General features: G+C 38.4%; 1 protein-coding gene across 3 annotated transcripts in view; it reads right to left on the bottom strand.

Annotated features, from left to right (window-relative positions):
- Positions 1-1,472: 1,472 nt before the first annotated feature.
- ADIPOR2 (adiponectin receptor 2) overlaps positions 1,473-27,780 on the bottom strand; it is a 134,224-nt gene continuing 107,916 nt past the window's right edge. For all 3 annotated transcript variants that reach the window (XM_029953756.1, XM_029953754.1, XM_029953755.1), the window contains exons 3-8: positions 17,643-17,762; positions 12,706-12,877; positions 9,017-9,203; positions 8,578-8,765; positions 6,271-6,464; positions 1,473-4,329 (exon numbers count right to left, since the gene is read on the bottom strand). In XM_029953756.1, coding sequence (XP_029809616.1) covers positions 4,201-4,329; positions 6,271-6,464; positions 8,578-8,765; positions 9,017-9,203; positions 12,706-12,877; positions 17,643-17,762 — 990 coding nt within the window. In that variant the 3' untranslated portion in view covers positions 1,473-4,200. The remainder of the gene's footprint in view (positions 4,330-6,270; positions 6,465-8,577; positions 8,766-9,016; positions 9,204-12,705; positions 12,878-17,642; positions 17,763-27,780) is intronic.

The following is a 27,780-nucleotide window of genomic DNA, read 5'->3' as shown; positions in this document are numbered from 1 at the left end:
CATTGCTTTTCTTTACAATGCTGCACACCTTTGGATGACCAGATCCTCCTTTCTCAGTACCAGTGATTCTACTAGCTCCACCTAATCATTTTATACATTTTAATAGAAGTGCTTTCAGGTTAAGGGTTCGCTACTTCATAATGCTAAGTGAAGTTTTGGTTTAGAGGACAAGAAAACGGACCTATCTTAAAGCCAGGGAAAGAGGTCACAAAAGGGAGGAATCAGAGCAAGAGTTTGGCAGAAATCCCAGCCAATTACTATGTAACGTTTGAGAAATGTTACCTCAGTAAAAGATGCAAAGAATATCTTATAAGCCCACTTTAACAGCCGAGAAAAGGCACATTAGGGAAACAAAAGGACTTCTTCCTAGGTCACTGGCAAACAGCAGAACCTGACTCTGAACGTACCTCTCGTTTCAGGTAAGCATAGCCAAGGCAGGGATGACAGTGGGCCATAACGAGAGGCTTTCACGTTCGTGCAGCTAGACTGTTTCCTCAGTTTCCCCACTCCCTGTTCCAGGCCATCACAGGTAGAAGTTACAAAAGGCAGACTAAGTCAAAAAGTTGAAGGCAGAGAAACTCTGTGCATTAGGACACAGGGAGCTGTGGTTAACAGTTCATGACCAGTGAGGGAAGGAAAACACTGAAGCCAAATATTCTAGAGACAAGGATAGTATTTCTGGGATAACTTTAAAACCACATTGCCAGGAGCTTCTTTAGGGAATTCAGAGCCCTAGCAGTCTATAAAGTCAAAATTCAAACTTGTCCTTTATTTCCTTTACAATATTCCACAGAAATCACCTGAGAAAGGGAGCATATAGACAGTTTTTAACAAAAGACTAGGAGAAAAACAAGTGGTTTTTTAAGTCCTCAGAAGAGGATGCAATCCAGTGGTTATTATACACAGATAATATACCTGTGTATAGAACAATAAAAACCATTTACCCAAGGCAAAGGGGTTGGGATTCCTCTCCTTTTGTAAATTACACAAAGGGTTAACAAATCCCAAAACACTTTAAGTCAACATACATGAGACTATTTAACCCAAACTTTCTTCTTATGGTAAAGAGTACTAGCACAAGAGTCAGACTTAGCCATTTTGAGTTTCAGTCTCCTCATCCTGGAAATGAGTGAATTAACACTGATCTGTTCACAGAAGGTGGTTACGAGCATCTAAGATGTCGAGTCATTCAACAGAAACTTCCACATGAAGTGTCCATGATGTTAGGTATTATTCGTATAAACTTTAACCATAAACAAAGAACTGCCCTTGGAGTTAGCTCTCCCCTCCATTCTAAACCTGGTCCCAGTTGCCTTGAAAGTTTAAGAAAGATCAGGAAAAGTGAGTTGGGCATCCTTCAACTTATACATTGAGAATGGGAAGTCTCTGAAAATTTCTTAAGCTTCAGTGTCTAAATTAAGGCTTCAAGGGAGGTAAACCAAAACAGTAAAAAAAAAAGTACACAACAAAAGTTCATATTCCATTTGGTTCTTTTTATTAGAAGTTGAGAATACAGCAAGTAAGGGAAATCCCATGATGAATGGAACCATCATATAGAGGCCTTTCTGGAACCCCAACCTTCTATGACTCCCCAAAATGTGCTTTGTGGCTTCAGCAATTTATAAAGGGGAAGGAGGAAAATACTGAAAAAGGCCACTATTTAATGGTGAAAGAATGAAGCTGGAGAGGTCCTAATCAGCCTAGGGCCAACAAAGAAAATTAAAAATCTGCACAGAGCAAGCAAGCCTCTGATGCTGAGAGTAAGGCATTCAGGCGCCAACCTGGTGAGAGTTCTCAGCAAGCACTGTGAAGACCAAGTGCACAGTGAGGCTGTTGGTAGTGAGTTGCACATAAACGCACACATAGAAATGGGCGCACACACCCACACACGCGCACACACACACCCTAAAGAGGGAGATTTTTACTGGATTACACATCATTGATGTTGATTTCATTTTTCCTAACGGTTTGTGCTATATTGAACCAGATGCAGCTCCTCCTTTGGGGTGTGGGGTGACTGGGCCCGGAAACCGCTACTTGTGTTGGTGGTGTTAACAGGGCTGCATCTTACACCCTGTATCCCAAAGTGCATGACCGAAGAGCAAGTCTGGCTTCTGATATGTGCTGTTGCTTCCATGAGACTAAGTGAGCTTTCTTCCCGATGGCCACTGACCTGCTGGACTATCCCCTCAAAGGGAGTAATACTGTTCTTTATTCTGTCAGGCACTGCACCAGTTCACCCACTCAGTCTTTTGCTGGGTCCCCTAGCACCCAGGGCAGTTACCTTATTCAGAACCAAAATACTTTAAGTTCCTTCTAAGTTCTACAGTGGAGTCTTTCTTCCTGGTTCCCAGCTTTTGCTGGATATTGGAAGGGGAGAGAAAGGAGAATGATGACCAAGAAAACTTGTTACTGAACAGAAGGCCCTCCCCATATTCCCAAGCACCTATTTGGGTGTGTTGGCCCCTGTGCTCAGGGCCTCAATGTTTCCCTCTAGAGCCCACAATCCCCAGGGTGTAACTCAATCACCTAGAGTCATGGATGACAGCTAGTAACTGAAGACAAGTGCTATTTCAGTGGTTCGCCTATGAGCCAAGCTCAGGATTCTATGAACCAAACCCTTCTCCTACCACTCTCCCTGATACCATAAAAGGGTACCTCTGGGGCATGAGAAATCTTTTTTCTATTCCTGGCAGCTCTTTAAAGATACAGCTGAAGGACTATACCAGATTCCCTGGCAATAACATACAACTTTCTTTTAAAACTTCCCATCATGCTACCCCCAAAACTGGGATTCAGAAAATACTGAAAACTCCATGGTGGGTACTGGACCTTGCTTCACAAGAGTTCCACGGGCTTTCTTGTTCGAAGGACAGCTGATATGTGTGTCACAAACTAGGCTTACTAAGCAATGCCAGAGGTGAAATTCATCTTTCCTGATCCAAAGGAAGCACTCTCCCAACCTATGTAAATGAGTCAGAATCTCTTTTGTAGCTAGCTCCATGCCAGGAACTATGACGCCAGGGAAAAATCAATTTGTATTCCCAGGAGGAAGAAAGGTAGTTAGGGCAGTGACTTTAATAGAAGGAAACTTCTAGGGTGTTCCAGAGCTCTATAGCAAGGATATGGAAACCTCACATCCCTGCAATCAGATAAAAATCACCACAATATTGAATAGGATGCCAGGAAGTAATCAGATCAGGTCAGGTCAGATCAGGACATTTCCGGAGCTCCTTCTACTATCTCCACTACCCCTTTGCTGGCATAATTGACTTTCCCAAGTAGATGGCTCTACTTTTTAGAAGAGGTCACTATCAGCACAGAAAACCAGTCAGTCTCTCAAACGATACCTTAACTAGAGCCTTTATCTAACACATCCTGTTAGCCATTCACTGAGAAAACACATACAGCTTCCCTCTACCTCAGGACTCCCAAAGGCTCTCAGACATGAGAGTGGTCATGTGATCACCGGTCTAGGGCTGTACTTTCTGCCCCCCACCAGGGTCCAAGGTATGTCAGCCTTTAGAAGGCACCTTGGTGCACCAAGGCATTATACATTCTGGGGCCGTCACCTGAACCTCCTACAGTCACTTTGTGCAAAATTGAAACAGTGTGTGGTACTTGCATGTTTCATTCTATACAAAAATTCCCTTCCCTCCCCTACCCCTATGTTTTAAACATTTATATAAATTCTTATTTAAACAGTGCGTTAGAAATCTTATTTACATTAATTTCTTTGTTCTCCCAAAAGAGCATCTAAAATCACATTCCCACCCTTTAATAGGATACAAATGTTCACCTAAATTGGTTTGTATTACTGATTTAAGGAGAGAGAAAGGGAGAAGAACAACCAGCAGCTAAACTGTTTTCCCATCTTCTACAAATAAATATGACACCGATCAGAAGCCAGTTTGCCAAGGGTCTTGCAGAGCCCTCAACTGATAGATCCCAAGTATAAGTCAAGGTCTCGGCTATTTCTCCTTTTCTCCAAATTGATGCACTCCATCCTTTGAGGTATGATTTATTTTTGTTTTTCTCTTCTCAGCTGTGTACCAGGTGGAGCCCCAGGGGCATCACAAAGCCCGTGAGGCTGTCAAAGTTTTGGGGCTCCTCTGGCACTGGCATCGATGGCCAGTAAGAGAGGCCTGCAGGCGCCGCAGGCCTTGGTTCAGGGTCACAGTCCCTGGCTTCTGGAAGGTGTCACAGTGCATCTTCTTCACTGCAGCCTCCGCCAATCATGAAACGGAACTCCTGGAGGTTTGAGACACCATGGAAGTGAACGAAAGCGCCAGCAACCACAAAGATGTGAAACAGCTGATGAGAGTGAAACTGGAGGCAAGGAGGAATAGGGAGGGGAGAGAAATCCATTCATTATTAAAGTCTGCTAAAGAGTCTTCAGATCGTTTGTGCTGAGCAGAGCAGGGAATGGAGGTGACAGAGCTCAAATTCGAGGTCCACAGATCTTAGAACATCCGTTAGGCATATCATATTCTACTGAAATGAACACCAGCCATCCCCAGAGAAATCAAGGTGCTGCCACTAAGTTCCAACCATGAAGATATGCACAGATAACCCTGGAGTATCTGGTGAACTAAGGGGCAAATGATATACACACACTCTTGCCAACAGACATGAAAGGCCCAAGGATCCCTCCATGCCCAGCAATGGGCTACATTTAGACATGGGGAGGATTTCCTCATTGCTGATGGAGGTTTTTATCATGGACTGAATAAAGCACCAGAGCTATGACCATTTAAATGTTGCTCTCTCTCAGAAAAACTACAGGGATTTCCAGGATTACACAGAAGGTCAAAACAGGGCGCCTGGGTGGCTCAGCCAGTTAAGCGTCTGACTTCGGCTCAGGTCATGATATCGCGGTTTGTGGGTTCGAGCCCCGTTTTGGGCACTAGGCTGACAGCTCAGAGCCTGTAGCCTGCTTTGGATTCTATGTCTCCCTCTCTCTGCCCCTCCCCTGCTCTCAAAAATAAATAAGCAGTAAAAAAAAGAAGAAGAAGAAGAAGAAGAAGAAGAAGATCAAAACACATATCTGCTCAGCTCTAAAAGTCTGGAATTACATAAACAACATACTGTATCAAAAGCCAGGGCCATTTAATTCCTTCTCAAATAAGAAACTGGTCTACAAGCGATATTTTTTTCTGACTGAATCTGTCTTTTGAATGCTAGTTAATTTCTTAAAAGGGGTTATCAACTGCTCAGTGCACCAAACATCACTTCAAAAATTACACTATTGTCTCATTATACTCTCAAATCAAGGGACAGATACTCATTTTAGAGGTGTAAACTAGAAGTACCCACAAGTCATATCCCAAGAAAGGCTTCCTAGGAAACAAATGGGGATTAATGCTCCCAAAAAAAGTGGGGGGAGAATAATCTCCATAATCAATGTCAAAATGATGACGAGGCAATCAAAGATAAATTAATCAGAACTGAAAAGACTGCCTAAATTAGTATTATCTTCATTTTAAGGAGGGCTAAATTAAATTTGAAGACTAGTTGATCAGCTTAGCCTACAATATCATCAAAAGGTTTGAGGAACAGAATTCCATAAGACAGACTTCATATCCAACAACACTCCAATTGTGTATCTATTGAAAATGTTTTGGGCCAATTTCAGTTATAAAATTTTCCAATCCGTTGGCCTCTTCTATTTCTTTTCCACCCCTCTTTCCTTCTCTCTTAACCACAATCTAGTTATCTCTACCTCCTCTTATAACCAAACACGCATATACACACTCAATATCTCATTACAATTCAGTGAATTTTAGTATCAAAAAGGACTTTGGTAAAAACTCTAGTCCATCACCCTCATTTTATAAATGAGGAAACCAAAACAAACTAAATGCATGGCCAATTTGGTACAGCATACGGGAGCACAGACTCTGATATTAGACTAGCCTGACTCAAATTCTACTCCTACCACCCAGGAGTAACTTGTCCTCATGCTGCTAGTCTCCCTAAACCACATTTCCTAATCTGTAAAATGAAAACATCAATAATAGTTGCCATACTTTATAGGGCTGATGTACTAAATGGGGTTATACATATAAAGTGCTCACTCAGTACCATGCCAGCCATCAAGTTAGTGCTTAGTAACTGTTAGCCACCACTGTACTTACCCAGAGAAACACAACTAATGAGGGATAGTTACAACTAGAATACAGGTCTCTCAATTTTTTCACTCCCCAGTCTGCCAATAACAAACTAACAGATATGTATGTATACACACTAACTCCCCCCAGTCATACTTACCCAGATGTCACACTTGCCGGGAAAGAAGCGTTCAGGGATGCGAGCAGCATATAGGGCAGCGCCTGTGATATAGAGGCTGGCCATCAGCATCAACCAGCCAATCTGCCCAATGGTGGCAGCCTTCAGGAATCCCTCCGAGATGACATAGTGCAAGGTAGGAATGATTCCACTCAGGCCAAGACCCAAAAACACTCCTAGCAATTTTAAGAACAGAATAAAGCAAAAATGCAGAAGAGAAACAAGGAAGAAGTCATCAATATTACAACACAGTACTGAGTATTTCAAGTGCGATGCAACACTAGCTTCTTGTTTGAAAGGAAAAAGGTTCTTCAAACTCTGGGATATTGCCACACCAGACAGCACACTAAGTTCCAAAAGATAGATCTATTTACAAATGCAAGAAGACTCCTGCTGAGAGATGCTTAGCTTAACAAGTCAGCAGTCCTCCAAGAGTGTAGGATTGTGTGGCTAAGTGTTTCAGGAATAGACAGCTCTAGGAGTTTGTTTAAACTTCCCTAAATGTTGTCTCTTTATAGACACAGATTGCAAAACACAGCAGTTTTACATATTTTATCTTCCCTTTGAAACACCAGACATTCCTGAGGTTGAAGCAGAGTGGAAGGGTGGAGGTGGCAACTGAGGGGAAGGGAAGGCATGACTGCTCCTGAAAGCTCCCAGGCCAAAAAAGTACCAATTCGATACAGAAATCTATCCGAATCACTCCACCACAGCCTTACTGGCTTCCAGGTCATCTATAGCAGTGTTTTTCAAACTTCTGGATAAGAACTAGGTAATAAAGTCAACTAAGTGATCTCTATCAGCAAAATTTTTTTAAATGAACTTAAAGTAAAAATGATCAGACTGTCACACTTAAGTAAACATTTGTAAAAAGCTGAGTAATTTATATATGTGTGAATTTATTAATATATACATAAATCTTGTGTCTATCAAAACACGACAGGAACACTGTGAAGCACCCAGTAACTGCTCCTACATTTTGACATAGTTAAAAATTATATTTAACTCTCAAAATACAAGACAAGGAGCATATTGCTTGCTTTGGACATTACCAAATACACTGCTGGTATGCAGCAATATATGTGTACACATACATCTACAAGGGAAGAGGAAAATGGCAATGCTCATCTTACAAAAGAATCAAGTAGGCCTAAATAAAATCCTTTTCCTACCTCTACTCACTAAAGAAAAATCATCATGATCCTGTTTCACTTGTTATTTCCCTCTACGTGTTAAAGGCTCTAGTGGTCTTGCCTATCATTCTTGGAAGTCAGAGCCTCAGGAACTTGGTTCTTCTGCTATGAATCATAGCAGAATGTTTGGCTGTACTCTTATTTCATGTGCTGAAGCAGGCTTGGCACCACAGTTAAGTACTATAGGAAGCCAATTCTGACCATTGGCTATCATATAATCACTTAAAAAAAGGGAAGTAGGTAGACTGTTGCTAACAGTGGTCATTAACAAGAAGTTAATTCTAACTTCTAACCTTCTAGGTAACTATAGATGAACCACAACTTGGATTTTAATACTCAATGTTTTGGTTTTGTTTTCTTAAAGGTCAAAAGGAAAGGTATTCCTTTTTACTACTAAGTGTTCATTCTCAACACCAGGCTTAACACTGTGGATAGAAGACTAAAGACATAGCTCTGGCTACAAGGAGTCCCAGTCTACTGGGAGAAAAAACATGTCTCTCTGAATGCCATACTTCTAGAGGAAAGCTCAGCCAGAGACTTTTGGCTTTCCATAATGGCTAAACAGGCCACTATCCTAAATATAAAAAGCCTCTTTATCTCTACATCAGAAGAGATGTATGGTGCCTACTTTAGTAGAATACAATGAGTATGGAGTGAAGTTTTTATTTACCTAAAGCAGTACACATTTTTGAATAAAAACATAAAACAAAACAAAAACGATAACCACAACAAAATAACCAATCACTAAAAAAAAGTACACTCCAAACTGAGAGAGTAAGAATCACCATTTTACACAAGTTACTCATTGGGGGTTACTCAGTGAGGCAGCCACTCACTGCCTAATGGACAGCATAGAGCCATAAACGCAAGTGAATTACAAAATATGTACATTAGTTCATAAAGCTCACAATACTCTAAACTCTAGCACTTTGAGAAAACTAATGGACACTACTATATTAAAAGCCCCTGAAGAAAAGGAACTATGACTTATTTATCTTTGCATCACAAGTACACAGCATAAGACTTGTCAAGTAGACCTTTAATAAATGATTGGTAAATAAATCAATGTCCAATGTAAAACCTCCACATCTCTTACCTGCTCTTACTCCTCGATACTGAGGGGTAGCAAACATGTCCCACTGGGAAACTATAATGGCCGCAATGCCCAGCACACAGATGACAATCAAGTAGATGAAGCAAGGTTGTGGATTACAGTAGAAAGAATAATAAAGCCACGGAACAAAACTTCCCATAATCAGAAGAGCAATACCAGAGTAATCCAGTCTAAATTAGGGGGAGAAAAAAAATCCATTTGATGTTAAAATGTACTGCCCACTACAGGTTCCAATTAATCCCCCATGACATGAGCTAGGAGTAATAGCCAAGAGGCAAACTAGGATGTTTGCTTCAAATTAAAAAAAATTTTTTTTAAGTTCCCTTCAGATGGTATCAAGACTTCTGCCAACTCTACTGGATGTTTTTCCCTAACCACTGACTCTAATATTTGATTACGATGTAGACTTCCAGATACTTACTTGGAGAAGAGCCGGGAGACCCCTTCTGAGTGGCAGTAGACGGTGTGGAAGAGCCATGAAAAAGAAAGGCAGAGAATGGCCCCCAAGAAGAATAATCCAAAGACTACCTTCTCTTGCAGAGGGGCCACAAAGGAGATGTTTGGGCGAAACATATAAAAGATCCCCAGGCACAGGAAGAATACACAACCTACAAAAAAAGTACAGAGAGAGAAAAAATTATCCTTGTGGAGAATCAGTGTTCTGCTCATTAGGCTTTCAGTCCTTCACATTCACAATGATATCTAAATCAAACGTTCCGTAAGAAAAATTTTCCAAGTAACTGAAGCTTATGCAAAATTTTGGTCTACTTCATACATACTTCATACATGGCTGGTACTCTATACTCCTCAGTCTCAAAAACTGAGTTTATACAATAGAGTAACATGCATCTAACAGCATAATCCAAAAAAAAAAAAATGCTGCTACTTCTCAGAAGGCTAAATTATTCCACTTCTACCTCTAGAGCTAGTATAAAATTTCATTTAGAAAGTTTTTGGTAGTGCACCTGGGTGGCTCAGTCAGTTAAGCACCTGACTCTTGATATGGCTCAGGTCATGATCTTCTGGTGTTTGAGTTTGAGCCCCACGTTGGGCTCCCCACTAACAGAGCAGAGCCTGCTTGGGATTCTGTCTCTCCCTCTCTCTCTGCCTCTCCCCTACTCAAACTCTGTCTCAAAATAAACTAACTTAAAACACACACACACACACACACACACACACACACACACACACACACAATAAAGTTTTTGGCACATATATTGGATCCCAGCTTTCCAAGGTCCATTTTGTGTTTGCTTTTACAATGAATTCTAATGCCTCCAAACCCTGGCAAGAAGTACAGCTTTCCTCCACCAATAGATGTCAAGGAATATTATGCTTCTCTGGTCTTATCCACTGACTCAATAGATTCAAAAGTTAAGGACAATAAATTATGCCTATTTATGTTATTACATAACCAGTTCTTAAACTGTTCTTCACAATGAGATACATGTTCTTATTGCTTAGGGAAAGACCACTTAACACAAGGAAGGTACAGAAATTATGAAGTTAAACATGTGCTCACTCTCTCACTGTCCCTCCACACATGCTCACTCACTCACTCTCTCTCAAAAATAAACAAACATTAAAAATTTTTTAAAAGGGGGGGTGGGGAGTGCCAGATGGCTCAGTCAGTTGACTGACCGACTGCAGCTCAGGTCTTGACCTCGCAGGTTGTGGGTTTGAGCCCTACATCGGGCTCTGCGCTGACAACTTGGACCCTGGAAGCTGCTTAGGATTCTGTGTCTCCCTCCCTCTCTGTGTCCCTCCACAATGCATGCTGTCTCTCTCTCAAAAATAAACATTAAAAAAATAAAAATAAAAAAGTTAAATATGTGCTAAATGACTGTTCAATCTATTTAATAAAACTTTTACCCTTGAGTTGGAAGTCAGCAACAAGCTGGATTTGATTCTCTATTCTACTCTCACTACACTAGCAGGTAGGAATTTGGAGACACAATGGAAACCAAATGTGTGATAAGAAACGCAAGTCAAGGGGCGCCTGGGTGGCTCAGTCGGTTGAGCATATGGCTTCAGCTCAGGTCATGATCTCACAGTTTGGTTTGTGGGTTTGAGCCCCGCGTTGAGCTCTGTGCTGACAGCTAGCTCAGAGCCTGGAGCCTACTTCAGATTCTGTATCTCCCTCTCTCTCTGATCCTCCCCTGCTCACACTGTCTCTCTCTGTCTCTCAAAAATAAATAAAAAACATTAAAAAAACTTTTTTAAGAAAAAAGCAAAGCAAGTCAAATCGGGTAAACCAGAAAAGATTTAATATATTCACAAGGTTATGCAACCATCACTATTATTTAATTTCAGAATATTTTCATCACCCCCAAAAAGAAGCCCACACCTATTACATTAGTCTCCCACTCCTCATTATCCCCCAGCCCTACACAACCACTAATCTACTGTCTCTGTGGATTTTCCCATTCTGGGCATTTCATGTGTGTGGACCATATAGTCTGGCTTATGATAATTAGCGTAATGTTTAAGGCTCACCCATGCTATGGCACATATCAGTACTTCATCTCTTTTTACAGTGAAATAATACTTCATTTGTATGGATATATCACATTTTATTTACCATACATCAGCTGAAAGATGTTTGAGTTGGTTCTACTTTTGAACTAATACAAATAATGTTGCTAAAAACCTTTGTATACATGTTTTTGTATGAACATGTTTTCAATTCTCTTGAGTACATAACTAATGAGCAGAACTGCTAGTAACTCTGTTTAACTTTTTGAGGAACTGACAAACTGTTTTCTATAAAGACTGTACCATTTTGCATTCCTACCAGCAATGTTGGAAAGTGGTAATTTTTCTACATCCTTGCCAAGACTTGTTATTTTCCATTTTCTTGATTATAGCCATTCTAGTGAGTATAAAGTGGTATCTCATTACATTTTTCAAAATTTTTGATTTGCATTTCCCAAAATGACTAATGATGTTGAGCATTTTTTTTTTTTTTAATTGAAACAGAGTTGACACTTCAGCATCTTTTCATGTGTTTACTGGCCATTTGTAGATCTTTGGAGAAATGTCTATTCAGATGCTTGTTCTTTTATTGTTTAGTTGTAGGAAGTTATTTACAAGATACTCATCAGATATATTATTTGCAAATATTTCTCCCATTTTATGGGTTATCTTTACACTTTCTTGATGATATCCTTTGACATACAAAAGTTTTTAACTTTGATAAGTTCGATTTATCTATTTTTAATTTGGTTGCCTGTGCTAAATTCTAAAAAACTGTCACCTAATTCAAGGTCACAATGATTTACATCTGTGTCTTCACCTAATGGTTTTACAGTTTTAGTTTAGGTCTTTGATCCATTTTGAATTACTTCTGTATATGGAGTGAAGTAGAGGTCCAACATGATTCTTTTACACATAATTACTCAGTTTTCCCCAATACCATTTGCTAAAAAGATTAATCTTCCCCCATGGTATTCTTTCTTTAATAAGCAATCATGATAGAAAAAAATTATAGATCACATTCTACTTTAAATGAAACTAAAATTTAATTGTGAATATTTTAAGTAATGACTTTGAAAAATCAGCTTCTTTTTTTTTATGTTTATTTTTGTTTTTGAGAGAGAGACAGAGACAGAGTCCAAGTGGGGTAGAAGCAGAGAGAGAGGGAGATACAGAATCCAAAGCAGGCTTCAGGCTCTGAGCTGTCAACACAGAGAGCAACATGGGGCTCAAACTCACGAACCATGAGATCAAGACCTGAGCTGAAGTTAGATGCTCAACTGACTGACCCATCCAGGAGCCCCAAAAATCAGCTTATTTCTATTAAATAACCACCTTCCTCACATTGTTCATTAAAATATTATACACATTCTGTAGAGCAAAATGGCCTTGGCCTGGTTCAAGGACACTGTTGAAAATCTAGCAAAGAGAAATATGACTTAGCTATAATAAAATCAAAGGGCAAAGTAGGATAAACACAGAGTAAACCAATAAGAAATTATCATTAGAAATCCAGAAAACAGAAGGGCAAGTCCCAAATACATTTTTTAAGTTTTATCCTTAACCCTCAAATACATAGGGGGGAAAAAAGAATATAGTGAATCACTAGTTGCTGACACCACTGATAGCACATACCTAAGAGATGGGTCCAGATGTTGCCGGTCTCTGTGTGTATTCTGAAAATGCTCTTAAAACAGGCCCGGAAAGAAGGCATTGGAGGCCGATGTCCGTGTAAAAGGAAATCGTTATCCTTGAGCCAGTCTGGTAGTACATCATGAGGGATTACTCGCCATCGACCTTCCCATACCTGGAAGAATATCAAATACATATGTGGTTGTGTCAAAGTAACAACATTGGTTGCCCTAAAGTAGTGGTTTCAAGCTTCATTTCAGTCTGGCTAAAGGCAGAGTGAGAAGTCCACCTATACAAACTATCCTTCCTTCATTATCCACAACAGACTTTATCTCTGAAAATTCCCTGTGATATGACCATTCTTATACTTAATATTTCTGGAAAAAGAATTATAGTTGACCCCTGAATATGGGTTTGAAATGCATGAGTTAACTTACATGCAGATATTTTACAGTACAGCCCCATAAATGAATTTTCTCTTTCTTACGATGTTCTTAATATTTTTTCTCTAGCTTACTTTATTGAAGACTACAGTATAGAATACATATACAAAATATGTGTTGAGTTCATGTTATTGGTAAGGCTTCTAGTCAAAAGTAGCCTATTAATAGTTAAGTTTTGGAGGAGTCAAAAATTATACATGGATTTTCTACTGTGATGGGAAGTTGGCACCTCTAACCACTGCATCATTCAAGGGTCAATAAGAGCAATGGTATACAGAATTGATGTGAAGAGCAAAGGCAGAAGAAAAAAAATTAAATTTCCTTGTAACTTACAGCCCACTGACAAGCACTTGGAAACAGGCAGAATGGCCTTCCTCCAGGAACTCACTAGCCTCAATGTTAATAGTTTGCTAGAGGCAAAAAGCAACCTTAACTTGACATTAGCCTGAACTCCAGGAGCCTATTAATCCTTAACATATGAAGATCCCTTTGGAAACTTCCTTTATCTTTACCTAAACCACCCCCCTTGCCCCCCAAAGATACCTATTAGCAATCATCCTCCAAGCATATGGCCCACTGATATACATCTAAAGGGTCTCATGACAAGCAGTTTTACTAGCCAGTAGTAAATGACCTTTTCCTAATAACAGCTAGCCCCTCAATGTCCTGGAAATCTTGCTCCCAAATTCCTTACAGACTTACACTATCTCTAATTTCCTTCCAACTTGAAAGTATATAATCAGTCACTCCTCACACCCCCAATGCAGTTCTTTCTGCCCATAGGTCCCCGTACTTTAATAAAACCACCTTCTTTACACCAAAGATGTCTCAAGATTTCTTTCTTGAACATTTGCTTCTGGACTCCAACAACATTTCACATTGGAATTGCTTTTGTGCCTTCTGCTAAAATCTCTCCCTCTCCCTTCTCTTCCTACCACAATAAACATGATGAAGAAAGCACACAGCAGTCAAAATCTTGGATCTCTGCCATTAACTAGTTGAAAGAGCTTTAATCAGAAAATCACCAAGCTTCAGTTTCCTCATTTATAAAATGAAGGTAAAAATACTTTGATTACTTCATAAGGATCAAATGAAATAGCTCAAAGCAAGCCCCAGCATCCACCCCTGACCATCCCCAGAGGCTATCACCTACCTAAGAGTTAGTGACTAATCCACCCTCAATCATGCTGGAGAGATGGCAAAGAAACTCAAACCTCCACTGCTCTTCAAGTCTTGTCACCACCTCCCCTTCTCCCTTTTCTTCACTGTCCCTCCCCCAAAGACCCTAACAGAATAGGGATCAGGAATTTGGTACTCATTCTTAAAATAAGTTTGTCAGTCTCTGCACTCTGTTTCTTTTAATGTCTCTCAGCACAGAGAGCACACATCACAAGGATCACTTAATCCAGAACTAACTTATTCCTACTAACGAAAGATACAAGGAAAAATGCCAGGTACGTGGTCTACCTACAGGCTTCAGGTTCAGACAATAATCCCCCACCCTTATCCCCCAGGGTTCTTATGACAAGTAACGTGGCTAGGCTACACAAACTGGGCTCTCTCTCTCCCCTATGCAAAAAGACTTTTGTTCCACATCTTCCAGTACTCTGCTGTCCTTAATCCTTCTTACTGAAATACATTTGTAAAAGAACTGATCCTCTATGTAACTCCAAAGGAAGTGAGAACAATTTAACAGTAGAAGTGGCTCTCTTAACACTACTAAAACTCACTCACTCTCTATCCTCCCCACTTCCTCTCTCACTTCTAACTCAAACCGTGAGGCCTGCAGTTACTGGTGCTAATCTGGCCATTCCATGCTTGTTCATAATATATAGTTTAAAAAAATGCCAAAAGACTAATCTAAATTTTTAATGTCGACTGGTGTAAGGGTTCTCTGGAGAGAAAGAGAACATTCCAAGATACTGAATTTCCTTTATCTAATTTTTCCTTGAAAAAAGATAGCTACTGTTAATGTTAACTTTACAAGATGCTACTCTGTTTCACTTTGGGAGAATCTTATATTCTAAGGAGAGGAAAAGAGAAATCAATCCTCACAACTATTGTAGTTCACAATGTGCAAACAGCTCTGCTGTGACCATATGAAAAGTGCTATTGTGTTATCCCACACCGCCAAAATGCTCCCTTTTTGCAGTCAGAAAGAATATGTTGAGGGGCGCCTGGGTGGCTCAGTTGGTTGAGCATCTGGCTTCGGCTCAGATCATGATCTCACAGTTTGTGGGTTTGAGCCCCGTTAGGGCTCTGTGCTGACAGCTCAGAGCCTGGAAACTGCTTCACATTCTGTGTCTCCCTCTCTCTCTGACCCTCCCCTGCTCACGCTGTCTCTCTCTCTCAAAAAGAAAACATTAGAAAAAAATGTTTTTTAATTAAAAAAAAAAAGAATATGTTCAGAGTTTCTTACTAGATATATTTGCATATAACATCAGAGTGATTTTTCTCCACTGTTTCTAAACATTCTAACGGTCTAAACTGAACTAAGGAGACACACTTTCATAATTATACTGAAATTAGTGTCTTATTCAACTGACATTGCACCCTCGATTCTCAACTTGGAAGTCAATCCAAATGCCAACCCAAAAAGGCACCCTCTTTTACCTACCAGTGTAAAAAGGATAGGATCACAGCTTAGTCAAATACAAATTTATTTATAAGTATAACAAACGTACTGCATATATCAAATGTCTGAGCAATGGTCCCCTGGATTTGTATTAGACCATTAACACACACACGTGCTCGCTTCAGCAGCACATATACTAGACCATTAACACACAAAATATTTATTCTTAATTTTAAAGGCTAGAAAAAAGAGACCATGATCAAACTTGGACACTCAATAATAAAGACTAAATGATTTTATTTCCCCTATTCCTATAAGAAAAGCTTTTCCAAAAAAGAAAGTAAGTATACAAGTAAGGACACAGGACACTTCATTTTAAATTGTTTACTTGCTTCTAATCCAGACCCAGTTAGCTGTCAAGCACTCTGAGGTGCACCACGGTGGCAGGTAGAGCAAGCCTGGAGAATGCCAGGTCACAGGAAGCCCCTGCAGTCTGCTCTCACAGACAAACTGCTAGAGGGTGGTAAGGGAATGATAGTAATTTTTGTGCTCCATTCAGTTTTCTTCAGTAAATCATAGTTTGGAGCAAACAGATGCCCTACTTATTCTCCCATTAGCTGTTTCACTGAAAGTTTTATTTGCTTTATTCTTTACTCTTAGTTCAGAAAAAGAGAAAAAGGCAGTCAAGTTAACTGTAGCACCCTACTGATCTATAAATATTAAAAATCTCTAATGGCTCAGACACTAAATATTCAACTTTGAGAGATTTACCACCAAATCTGCTTTTTGAAAAACAAAATATATCTTCTATATCCTTTTGTGCTAATTCCTAAGACAGCATTCACTAGAAAGAATCTACAAAGCTTGGCTTTTTTTCACTAATTTTCAAACACTGATTAAAATTTCCTGGGCTCTAAGTAGACCCATAAATGCTTATACCCCTCCTTCACCACTCTCCATCCATCCCTCTATCTTAAAAGAGATGTCTATATTCAGATTATAATGTTCTCTTCTCATCCTCTTTCCAAAGCATAGTATTCTAGAGTCAACTGGCCCTAATTATTTCTACCACCACTGTGAATGTAGGGAAACTTAACTCAGTTTTCAGGATCCAAGACCACATGCATAAAAACTCTTGATTTCATGAAACCCATGAAAAAGCTAAAAGTCACAAAAATTTCTCTCTAAATGATCAAGAGTTCTCCAGAAATGTTTGATAAATACACATACATAGACAGAGTGACTTAACACTTTAGATCTGCCAAAGCCCTAATTATCAGATTATCAAGTAGCTGTAAATTTACAAGTGTTCCTGTTTTCTCTAAGAAAGCACCCCCAATTCCAGTTATCATCTTAGAAGGATAAAAATCCCCACCTATAATAGGTCCTAAATAATCAAATAATGCATCTTCTAAACTTCAGAGACAGAAAACATGCCAGCTAAACTGGAAATATTGGATGTGCATGAAAACTGGGAAATTTCTATCTAAAGAGTGGTTTGATTAGCCAAAGAATCTTTAGAAAGATTAGCACATTTGCCTTCATAGTCAAATAACAAAAGAGATTCAAGGGACTTGGAGATGACATTTCAGTATCTCTAAGCATCACCCCCTCCCACACACACAACTTTCATCCTGTCTTATCTAAACTATCAAGACATCTACTCTGTTAACTTACATGAGGAAACACTTGCTCATAGATGGATATTCCAGTTTTATCAACAAGTCTATCATGGCTGTTGCAGGCAAACAAATCTATTTTGTCTTAAACAGGGTTAAAGTCATGAGACTGCTTCTGTCTCCATTTTGCCACAGATTATCCCCAAAGTAAATCAAAGGTTGATACTGCAACTCTCCTTAAAGGTTTCTCTTTGGGAAGGGTTAAATATATAGCATAGGAGTAACAAGAAACTGCCATCTTACCTTACAAACAAATTCTTCCATTCTTTCCATAGCATGATGTGCTTGTAAAAGAGGGGACATGCCCATAAACCCCTCATCTTCCTGAGAAACTTCATCACTGCACTCATGTTCCTCAGAGATCTGTAAGGCAATCATAGAAACAGGGACAGAGACCAGGGCCAAATAAAACAATCAATACACTTTCCTTGAAAAATTATAATGAAATAATTCTCTCTTAGGGTCAAAACAAGGTCTCAAAGAAGTAACAATATAGGTAGCAAAGTCAGTTTACTATAAAATTATGATTATTAAAAATGAACAAAATTTACTCAATTCTTCTCTTAACAGGCAAATGAAATACAAGAGCATTCCTGTTTGTTTCAGTAGCAAATTCCTGGGGTAGCTTAAATGGTTCATTTTTTATTTTAAGAATATATTCACAGACCACATATTATTACTATACATATAAAGCTGAGAAATTACCGAGGGGAAAATCTCCAGCAACCCCAACTGGCACATAAAATAAATAATTGTAATGCAGTGTGGTAAGTGCTTGGAGGGGGGGGGGTGAGGAGGGAAAAGGGGGAAAAAAGAAAAAAACATTTACTCAATTCTTAAGATATGCCAACCATAAAAGAAAGGACTTTATAAAGGTCATCTAACTTAATCCTGACAGCCACTTTATTATTAGATAAGTATCCTTATCCCCACTTAACACATAAAGAACATTAGGCAAAGTGGTTAAATAAGTTGCCTAAGGTTAATACAGTAAAGTGAAAAAGTAAAAACTCCCACACCCACGGTCTTTCTACATTCTTGACAAAATGAAGAAAGAAATGACAATCTGATTAGACTTTAAGAGATAAATCACTAAAATTAAGACTTCTGTTTCCAGATGAAGCTTCATACTAGACAGAAAGATACTATGAGAAGGGCAATTGACCAGAAGTCAGGAGACCTAAGTAGTAACAAGTCTGGTTTTGTCACTAATATCCATGGAACTTTATGTAGGTCTCTCAACCCTTCTGAGCCTCAATTTTCTCATTTTTAATCTAAAAGAGGTGTTTGAAACTAAACAATCTCTACAGTCCTTCCCATTCTCTAAAATTCTGACATTCTGCAACTCAATGAATAATGAAAGCACAAGAGAACAGTAACTCCATATCTAATAAGTCTGCTAGATAAATAGTACTGCTAACATGACTGCCTGAAGAAATGAAATGACCTTCTACATCCAGTCAGAAAACGGGTAAGGATGAACATGTAGGCACAATAGGTAATCTACCACAACACTTTAATTTGAACATGTTTAAAAAGAAATCCTAAGATTCTATTTTCCTACTCTAGGGGCTTAGCATTAAGAGGCATGTGAGTGAGACACGTTACATACCCACTCTCAACAAAATTATGTTCTCCAAGAAATCTATCTTGACTCTGCTTCTCTACGATTCTTACTTACACAACACCCTCTCTTCGTTACTTACCTAAAACTTATTGTCTGCCCTTCGATGCCCAGTTTCATGATTGCCACCTTCTCCCACGCAGGCATAGTTAGATTGTTTCTCTGATTCCCAGAAAAATTTTATTAACCCAGATATACCATATTATATATATGTTTATGTGCTATGGCCCTTTGGAGGGCTACAAACCACTGTAATATTTAAGAGTTTTTCAATCCCTCCTCAATCAAGAAGCAGTTTGCACCAGAGAATGTACATACCCCTCCTAACCTATAGCAACTGCCTCCCCCTCTGAACTTCACTGAGACTTGAAGTATGTAGCTCTCATTTGACAATGAATATAACATCAGATTTACAGCTCATTTCGTTGAATTACACTGTTTTATTTCAATTTGAGTGGATTCTACTTTTTTAGTGTATCATTTCCTAAACAAGACTTTAAGTGTCTTTGTGATCTTCTTCCCCATGGCCCCAAAAACGGCTCTGTGTAATGTTACATACTTCACTGTGGCCTCAATTAATTAATGCTTTAAAATTCTGCCTAATAAAACATAAGATTAAAATGATAAACTTCATTAAAACATCAAATGCAGGGTGCCTGAGTGGCTTCTGTCAGTTAAATATCTGACTTCAGATCATGTCATGATCTCACAGTTCTTGAGTTCAAGCTCTGAGTCAGGCTCTGTGCTGACTGCTCAGAGCCTAGAGCCTGGAGCCTGCTTCAGATTCTCTGTCTCCCCCCTCTCTGCCCCTCCCCCACTCACATTCTCTTACTCTCTCTCTCAGAAATAAATAAACAAGGGGCTCTGGGGTGGTTCAGTCAGTTAAGTGTCTGACATGACATGATCTCACGGTTCATTAGGCTCTGTGCTGACAGCTCAGAGCCTGTACCTGCTTCAGACTGTCTCCCTCTCTTCGTGCCCTTTCCTTCTGCCCTCCTTCTCCCGCCCTCCCTCTCTCCCTCTCAAAAAATAAATAATAAAAAATTTTAAAAAACCAATTATATGAAAACTGAAAATAGGTAATAGCTTAAAATGATTAGCAAACTGATTTTGAAGTATAAAATATCAATTTATATATAAAATGTAAAACAGCTCAAATATTTATGCATGTTCAACATGTATTTAGTTCTTCACAAAGAGTAACTGAAATAAAGATTCAGTCTGGACTTTCTTACAAATAAATTATGCCAGCAGTTTCTAATAAAACTACAAATGAACACATAAAGTAGAACTATAGTTAAATGTTTCCTGTACTATCGCATTAAGTTGTAGACCTATCTGACATATCAATGGGATTACTTACAATCAGTTAGTTTTGAGTATCAGGGTAATTAACGCATTTGGATCCATAGAAGACTGATAGGAAAAGGGAAGCCAGCCTCCCCGAAAAAAGAAAAGGCATTTTACACACTTAATCTTAAATTACAGACTTAGATAAGAAAGAAATGAGGATAGGATGACCTTTCTCCATAGGTACTCACCACTGTACCCATCTACATAAAAGACAGAAGAATGGTTCAACTTCCCAATCACGGGGAAGGAACTGTTGCTGGGGAAGGAGCAGCTTCACATCTTCAGCAATGCTAATACATGTTTATTGAAAGAAAACAAGTACATTCAGAATGTGGGATGTATGGTCTAAGTCAAATACCAACTAGTGTCCAAAAACACTGTTTATACATTTAGTCAAACATTGTTTTAGGAAAAGGTGGCTTGCCATAATGGATTGAGTGAGTCTGAAATCAGATAAAGAGTGACCACTGATAAATTCTTTCATCTTTGACAAAACTGTATTTAACTAATGTATTGGTTTCCTTATCTGTGAGATGATTTTAACAATACTGTACCTACAAACAGATGTTTTCAGGATCAAAGATAATAAATAAAAAGAAATTATCACAGGGCCCAGGACTCAGAAGGCAATAAATAAATGATGGTCCTCATTATGATGATGATGGGGTAGGTATTGAGAATATTAAAGTTAGTATCACAACCTACTGGAGAAGACATGCATGTAAGTAAATACAGCAAGGAACTAGTGAACAGTATGAACTGTATGAAAAAGGTCTGATGCAAATAGAAAAAAAAAAACCATTTAACTTTGGCACTGTTGGGAAGTTTTCTAGAAAGGTAACATCTGAACCAAGCCTTGAAAAATGTGTAAGAATCTGGAGCAGAGGAAAAGTAGGACAACCATAAAGGCTGTTCTCTTTATCTGACTTAATACCTTGAAAACTCAGAGGCCTGGGGAAAAAAGACCCATAAAACTAAAGAGCAGGGCAACCTGGTTCGAAATGCCTCTTTTATGATTTTGTCTAAGGAAGCTTACAAAATGCTTAAGCAAATATATTTAAAAGAGTCCAGGTTTTAGAGTCAAAAGCCTGGAAGAAATGGCCTATTCACTGCAACCAATACACCACATTATACATTTCAAAAAGAATTTTGGATGATAAAAAATATTGCACCACGAGTCTAGAGATCTGGATTTTAGGCCTCAATTGTCTAGGCTTACTTGCTACCAAACCCTCCACTGCCTTGTACTTTGATCCTTCATACTGGCTATGCTGAACATTTTAGAGGTTTAGATACCAGTAAATACCCATATATGTTAGCTGTTATTGGTACTATTCCCTAAAAGCATCATGCTATTTACGTCTGTGTCTATTTACATCTGCTATTCCTTCTGTCTAGAATGCTCTTAGTCTTTTCTCTTAGCTAACTCTGAAACTCAAGTTTTACCTCCCTAGATGCCCAACTGAAAGCAGAGTTGCTCCCACAGTACCCTGTACAATCACACAGCACTTAGCATAAATGTATTGATGTACTTGTCTGTCCCTCCAACTAGAGTGTCTGCTGCTTACGGGCAGAAACTATGTCTTATCTTTGTATTCCAAGAGTGCTAATACATACTTTTAAAAAAACCCAAAAACATCTGCAGAAAATTAAGGAATGCATCTTTTTTTTTAATGTTTATTTTTGAGAGAGAGAGACAGAGCACAAGCAGGGGAAGGGCAGAGAGGGAGACACGGAATCTAAAGCAGGCTCCAGCCGCTGAACGGTCAGCATGGCTGACACTCTGACATTCTGATATTCTAGGAACCAAGTTTAGGTACTTGAGAGAAAGTTGGGGCCTTTTTTTTTTTTTGAGAGAAAGAGGGGGCTTGGAGCTGGTGGACAGGGGGAAAGGGAGAGAGACAATCTGAGCTTGATGCAGGGCTCAATCTCACAAACTGTGAGATCATGATCTGAGCCGTAATCAACAAACAATCAGATGCTTAACCCAACTGGCCACCCAGGAGCCCAGGTGGGAGTATTTAATAGAAAACAGTATGTCAGAAGGAAAAGCCTATGGGGTGGGGGATAGGAAGTGGGGTAGTGGGGGAGCAGGCTAAATTAGTTCAATTTGAAGCAGTTAAAGGTCCAATAAAGAGGTCAGTACTAAGATAACAGATTTAGAAATCACCTTTGTGAAAAGACTACTGAAGCTGAGGGTGGCTGAGATAGAAAAGTAAGTTCAGGATGTGTTTACCACAATTTATTGCAATTACTTGAATATTATTACAAAGGAAGGACAGCGAAACAGAATTGTTTACTGTGTACTAACCACATCCCAGACACTGTACAAAGTGCTTTTACAAATTAAATAACCAAATCCTCAACAACCTTCTGAGATGAGTATTTCTATCCCAGTTTTCTGATACGGGAATCCAGACCAAGCCTGGTACATAAAGAAACGAAATCTAAGGGAAGTTACACAGCCCTAAGTGGTACCTTGATTCCCAACCTAATGACATTATCTTACATAGATGAACTAAATTCCTTGCCAATTTCTATCATGCATTTTTTTCCCAAACTAGTAGTACAAATATGACCATTATGTGGAAGTCTGTTAAATGTTTTTAATGTTTAAAGAAGGAAAATGGTTATTCCTGAACCAGCAATTTCATTCCTAAGTATATAGCTAACAGACATGCTTCTATACATTCACCAGAAGATAAGTACTAGAATATTCATTGAAATACTTTTATAATAGCCTAAAACTTGAAACAAGCCAACTAGCCTTCAATAATAGAATGTTATCATCACACAAAGAAAACTATAGATAAAAAGTAAAAATGAACAAACTACAGCTACACAAAGTACGAATGAATTTCATGAACATGATAGTGAAAGAAGCCAGATACAAGCAAGAGTACATATCGAATGGTTCGGATGACATAAAGTACAAAGACAGGCAAAACTAATCAATGCATTAAAAGTCAGGATAATGGTTACCTCTGGGAAAGGGATAGGCAGGCATCACTATGGAGGAGGGAAGGTATTAAGGGGGTCTCTAGGGATACTGGCTAAACAGGTAGTGTCCAGTTTATAAAAATTTATTGTGCTATCCACTTATGACATATCCATGTTTCTGTATGCATATTATATACTTTGATAAGGTTTTGTTGTTCTTTTCTCTCTCAAAAAAGCTGGGAAATAATGATGCAGAAGGGATTAGAGAGTCAAATCCAGGTCTCTCTAAACCTAAAACTGCTTTTTTTTTCCTTTTACCAAACTGCTTCCTTTGAGATTACCTACTGAAGCACAGAAATGGCTTCACTAAATAAAACCAAATTTGGTAAAAGTGATAAAAGCAGCTATTAAGTAGGGCTATTTAAGCAAAGACACCTAATTAGGCCAATCTATGAAAAACTAATTATGACCCTCATTTATATTTTATCCTCTAACAAAAGTTAAAACTATAGTGGGGCAGGGGATGGTGGAGGGGGAACCACAGAGATGTGGAGGTTGAGGAAACTTTAGATACCTAGTTCCAAAAACTTCACTTCAATATTAAGAAAATGAGGCCCAAGGAAATAAAGACAACTGGCCAAAAAAATACAGTGGCTGGCAGTGGACCAGGACTAAAACTCAGGAATGATATTCATTCATTTTTTTCCCCTTATTTATTGAGCAAATACAATATTCCCAGACTATTTTAGGTGCTGAACATAAACATTACGTTCAGGTTAGTGAAAACAGATAATAACAAAGTCAATTTTTTTATTTTTTTAAAGATGATTACAAAGTCTAATAAGAACAATATCCAATAGATCAACTATGTCCTGTCCTTTGGATTGGACAGTCTTCCTTTCTAAGGTGAAATTTAAGCAAATCTTTTCTTTCTGACACAAATACAGGCCTCCAATAATGTGCTGTACCCAACATTTGTAAGTACTTTCCATGTACCATGCACTATTCTCACTGCTTTATAGGTCCTATACTCACTACAACACTGCAAGACAAAGTACATATTACCAGATAAGTTACTCTGGACCTAGGTTTACTCCTCTGAAGTTCCATCAGTCTAGAGTCTACACATATGTATAATGATACAAATATATAATTATAAGTTATGGTATATATTATGATGAAACATGAAAAGTTATGATTAAAGATAAGCATGAGAAATAAACTAGGGAACAGAAAATTTGTGAAAGGTTTCTCTAAGGAAGTGATACTTAGCCTGAATACTAAAGAATAAGCAGCAGTTAGCCAGAGGTGTGGATCTACAAACACCCCAGCAAAGAAAGCAGACAGGTCTGAAGACTCTCAAGCTGCAAAGAGCCTAGCCTGTTTAACGAACTGTTTAACAGAGTGGTTGAGGCTCACTGACCAAGGAAGAGAACACTGTGAAATAAACTTAGGCAGAGAAGTGAGATATAAGAGTCCTGTAGATTATGGAAATGAGTGGGGTTTTTGTCCTAAGTGCAATGGGAAGCAAATGAATTTTTTTTAATGGAAATGGCTAATAAACCCTGCATTTTTAAAAGTTCTCTCAGGGGTGTATTGGTGGTTCGGTCAGATGAGAGCAGGACTCTTGATTTCGGCTCAGGTCATGATCTCAGGATCAAGCCCCACATCAGGTTCTGCACTGGGCATGGAACCTGCTTAAGATACTGTCTCTCACCCTCCCTCTGCCACTCTCCCCCACTTGCATGCTCTCAAACACATATAAAAGCATTCTCTTTAGCAACTGTGTGAAGAATACACTGGAGAAGAACAAACAAAACAGAAAGCCCTGTTAGGAGATCTAGCTCAATAGTCCAGTATTCCAGATGGGAGATGACAGCACTTAAAGTAGTGACAGTATAGATGAAAAGAAATGGACCATTAAAAGTTGAACAAATACAACTTGAGTTTTATAATAGGTTTGAACTTTGTTTCAATTGCCAAAGTCTTAAAAGAAGTGAAGTAATTAAAATCTTCAGCCATAGCTAACCTAGGAAGATCTCCTGATAAAAACTCAAGAGTCAACCCTGACCACAATGAGATACCACTTCAAACCAACAAGGATAGCTACATTCAAAAAGACAGAAAAAATCAGTGTCAGCCAGGACACGGAAAAAATGGAACCCTCAAGCACTGCTAGTAGGGTTGTAAAATGGTACAGTTGTTACAGAGAATAGCCTGGCAGTTCCTCAAAATGTTAAACAGAGTTAACACATGGCCCAGTGAAAAAAATCACTCCTGTGTCTATACCTAAGAGAAATTAAATCATATGTGCACACAAAAACTTACACATGAATGTTCATTTCAATATTATTTAATAAAGTATAATATATCCATACAATGGAATATTACTTAGCTATAAAAGGGAATGAAGTTCTAATATGTGATACAACATAATTGAACCTTGAAAACATTATTCTCAGTAAAAGAGCTGGTCATAAAACATCACATATAGTGTGGTTCCAGTATATAAAAAGTCCAGAACAAGAAAATCCATAGAGACAGAAAGTAGACTGGAAATTAGCTGCCTAGTGGGGATAAAGTATGACAACTCATGAGTAAAAGGTTTCTTTTACAGATGATAAAAATGTTCTAAATTAGACTTGTGATGGTTGCACAATTCTGTGAACACTTTTTAACTGTACACTTTAGGATGTAATTTTATATATGAATTATCTCAATATTTTTGTAAGGAGTCAACTGTGAGTAAATGTGACATTTTCCTTTAAGAGAAAATAAATTCAACTTGATTCCCAAATATTCCTCAGAGAATGTATATAGATTTTGTTTTTGCAAATCATGTTCTTGAGAAGTTTTTAGTAAATTTTAAATAAAATAGAACTGTAACTTTAGGCACTAGTTTTTAAACAGAAGTAAGCATCTTAATCACCAGTGAAGCTTTTAAAAACTACATTCATCCAGGACCCAAAGATTCTGGGGGCACTTGGGTGGCTCGATCGGTTAAGCGTCCAACTTCAGCTCAGGTCACGATCTCACAGTTTATGGGTTCAAGCCCTGCACTGAGCTCTGTGTTGACAGCTCAGAGCCTGGAACCTGCTTCAGATTCTGTGTCTCCCTCTCTCTCTGGCCCTCCCTCGCTCACACTCTGTCTCTCTGTCTCTCTAAAAATAAACAAACATTAAAAAAAAAAAGATTCTGATTTAGTAGGTTGGATTTAAATCCTGGCATTTGTGTTTATTTTCTTTAAAGGGTCATAGGCAATCCAATAAGCATTTCTAACAAATTCACTAATTTAAAGGAACCTGCTGATACACAATTGAACATAAAGACATATCACTCTGTAATGGATAAAACTACCTATAACCCTTATTTTTATAAATTATGAATTTTCCTTAACTTTTTATTTAAAAAAAAAAGACACTCCTGTTATCTTTTCTATTACATTTTTATCCTTACCACAACTGGCATTTAATGTACCTAGAGAGTCTAAGTGAAACTGCTATGTTTTTTAAAAGCCTATGCAATCTACTTAAGTTGTGTATCTTAAAAAGAGGAACAAATACTCAAACTTATACAAAATTATCAGAAATGTGAAAGACCACACCATGATAACGTTAGATTTACTTTCAAAGTAAGCAAAAAATCCACTGAAAGGTTAAGAATGAATCTGAGAAGCAAAATTATCCCGGCCTACCAAAAAATGAGGTGTGAGCAACAATTCTGTCAAAAAACAAGTACCAATAGTTGAATCTAATGTCTGGGCTCAACATAAATACTCGGGCAGAGTTTGGAACTGAGAAACATGAAGTCAACCTGCTGCCAATTTTCATAAAGGCAGCTTTGTTCAGCCAAAAGTGCAGTCAGAAGACCTAATTATCACATGCTCTCTTATACATGTGACCGTAGACAAATTACTCTTAAACTTTCTAAGTCTTAAAAGAAAATTTTTAAAAGATCCAATTTAAAACAGATCATATCTGTTCTTCCTATTTCAGAGGGCAATCCTGAGAAGCAAACAAAAAATTAGGGTATGAAAATCACTAAGTCCACTGAAGATATTAAGTTAATATTTTGTCTTTAATTTCAGTCTCAAAATTACATAGTTTTCTATAACTATATGGCTTCCTTCTTTTCTAATTCCCATGACTATTCTATACTAACAACCCTGGAGTTAGCAGCAAGGAGCAGTGCTGTGTGTATAGCAATGAATGAAGAGGAAGAGCCAAGGGAAAGTAGGGCAGTACAAAACTTCATTATTTAAATGATCCAGTAAGTTTTCTATCAAAACTACATCCCAAGGATGTAGTACCTACAGATGCACTGATTTCTTCATAAACCACCTTCTTTTTTTTTTTTTAGCAAAGAACTTCTACACCAAAGGGATATAATAAACAAAGGATAAATTTTCATAAAGAACAAAAACACACAATTTCCTCATTAGTAAACTGAGGAAAGTAAACAAGG

The sequence above is a fragment of the Suricata suricatta genome, chromosome 10 (assembly GCF_006229205.1).
Source record: "Suricata suricatta isolate VVHF042 chromosome 10, meerkat_22Aug2017_6uvM2_HiC, whole genome shotgun sequence".
Lineage (NCBI taxonomy): Eukaryota > Metazoa > Chordata > Mammalia > Carnivora > Herpestidae > Suricata > Suricata suricatta.
The sequence above is the reverse complement of the archived record's forward strand: the minus strand, read 5'-3'. Positions and strand labels throughout refer to the sequence as shown.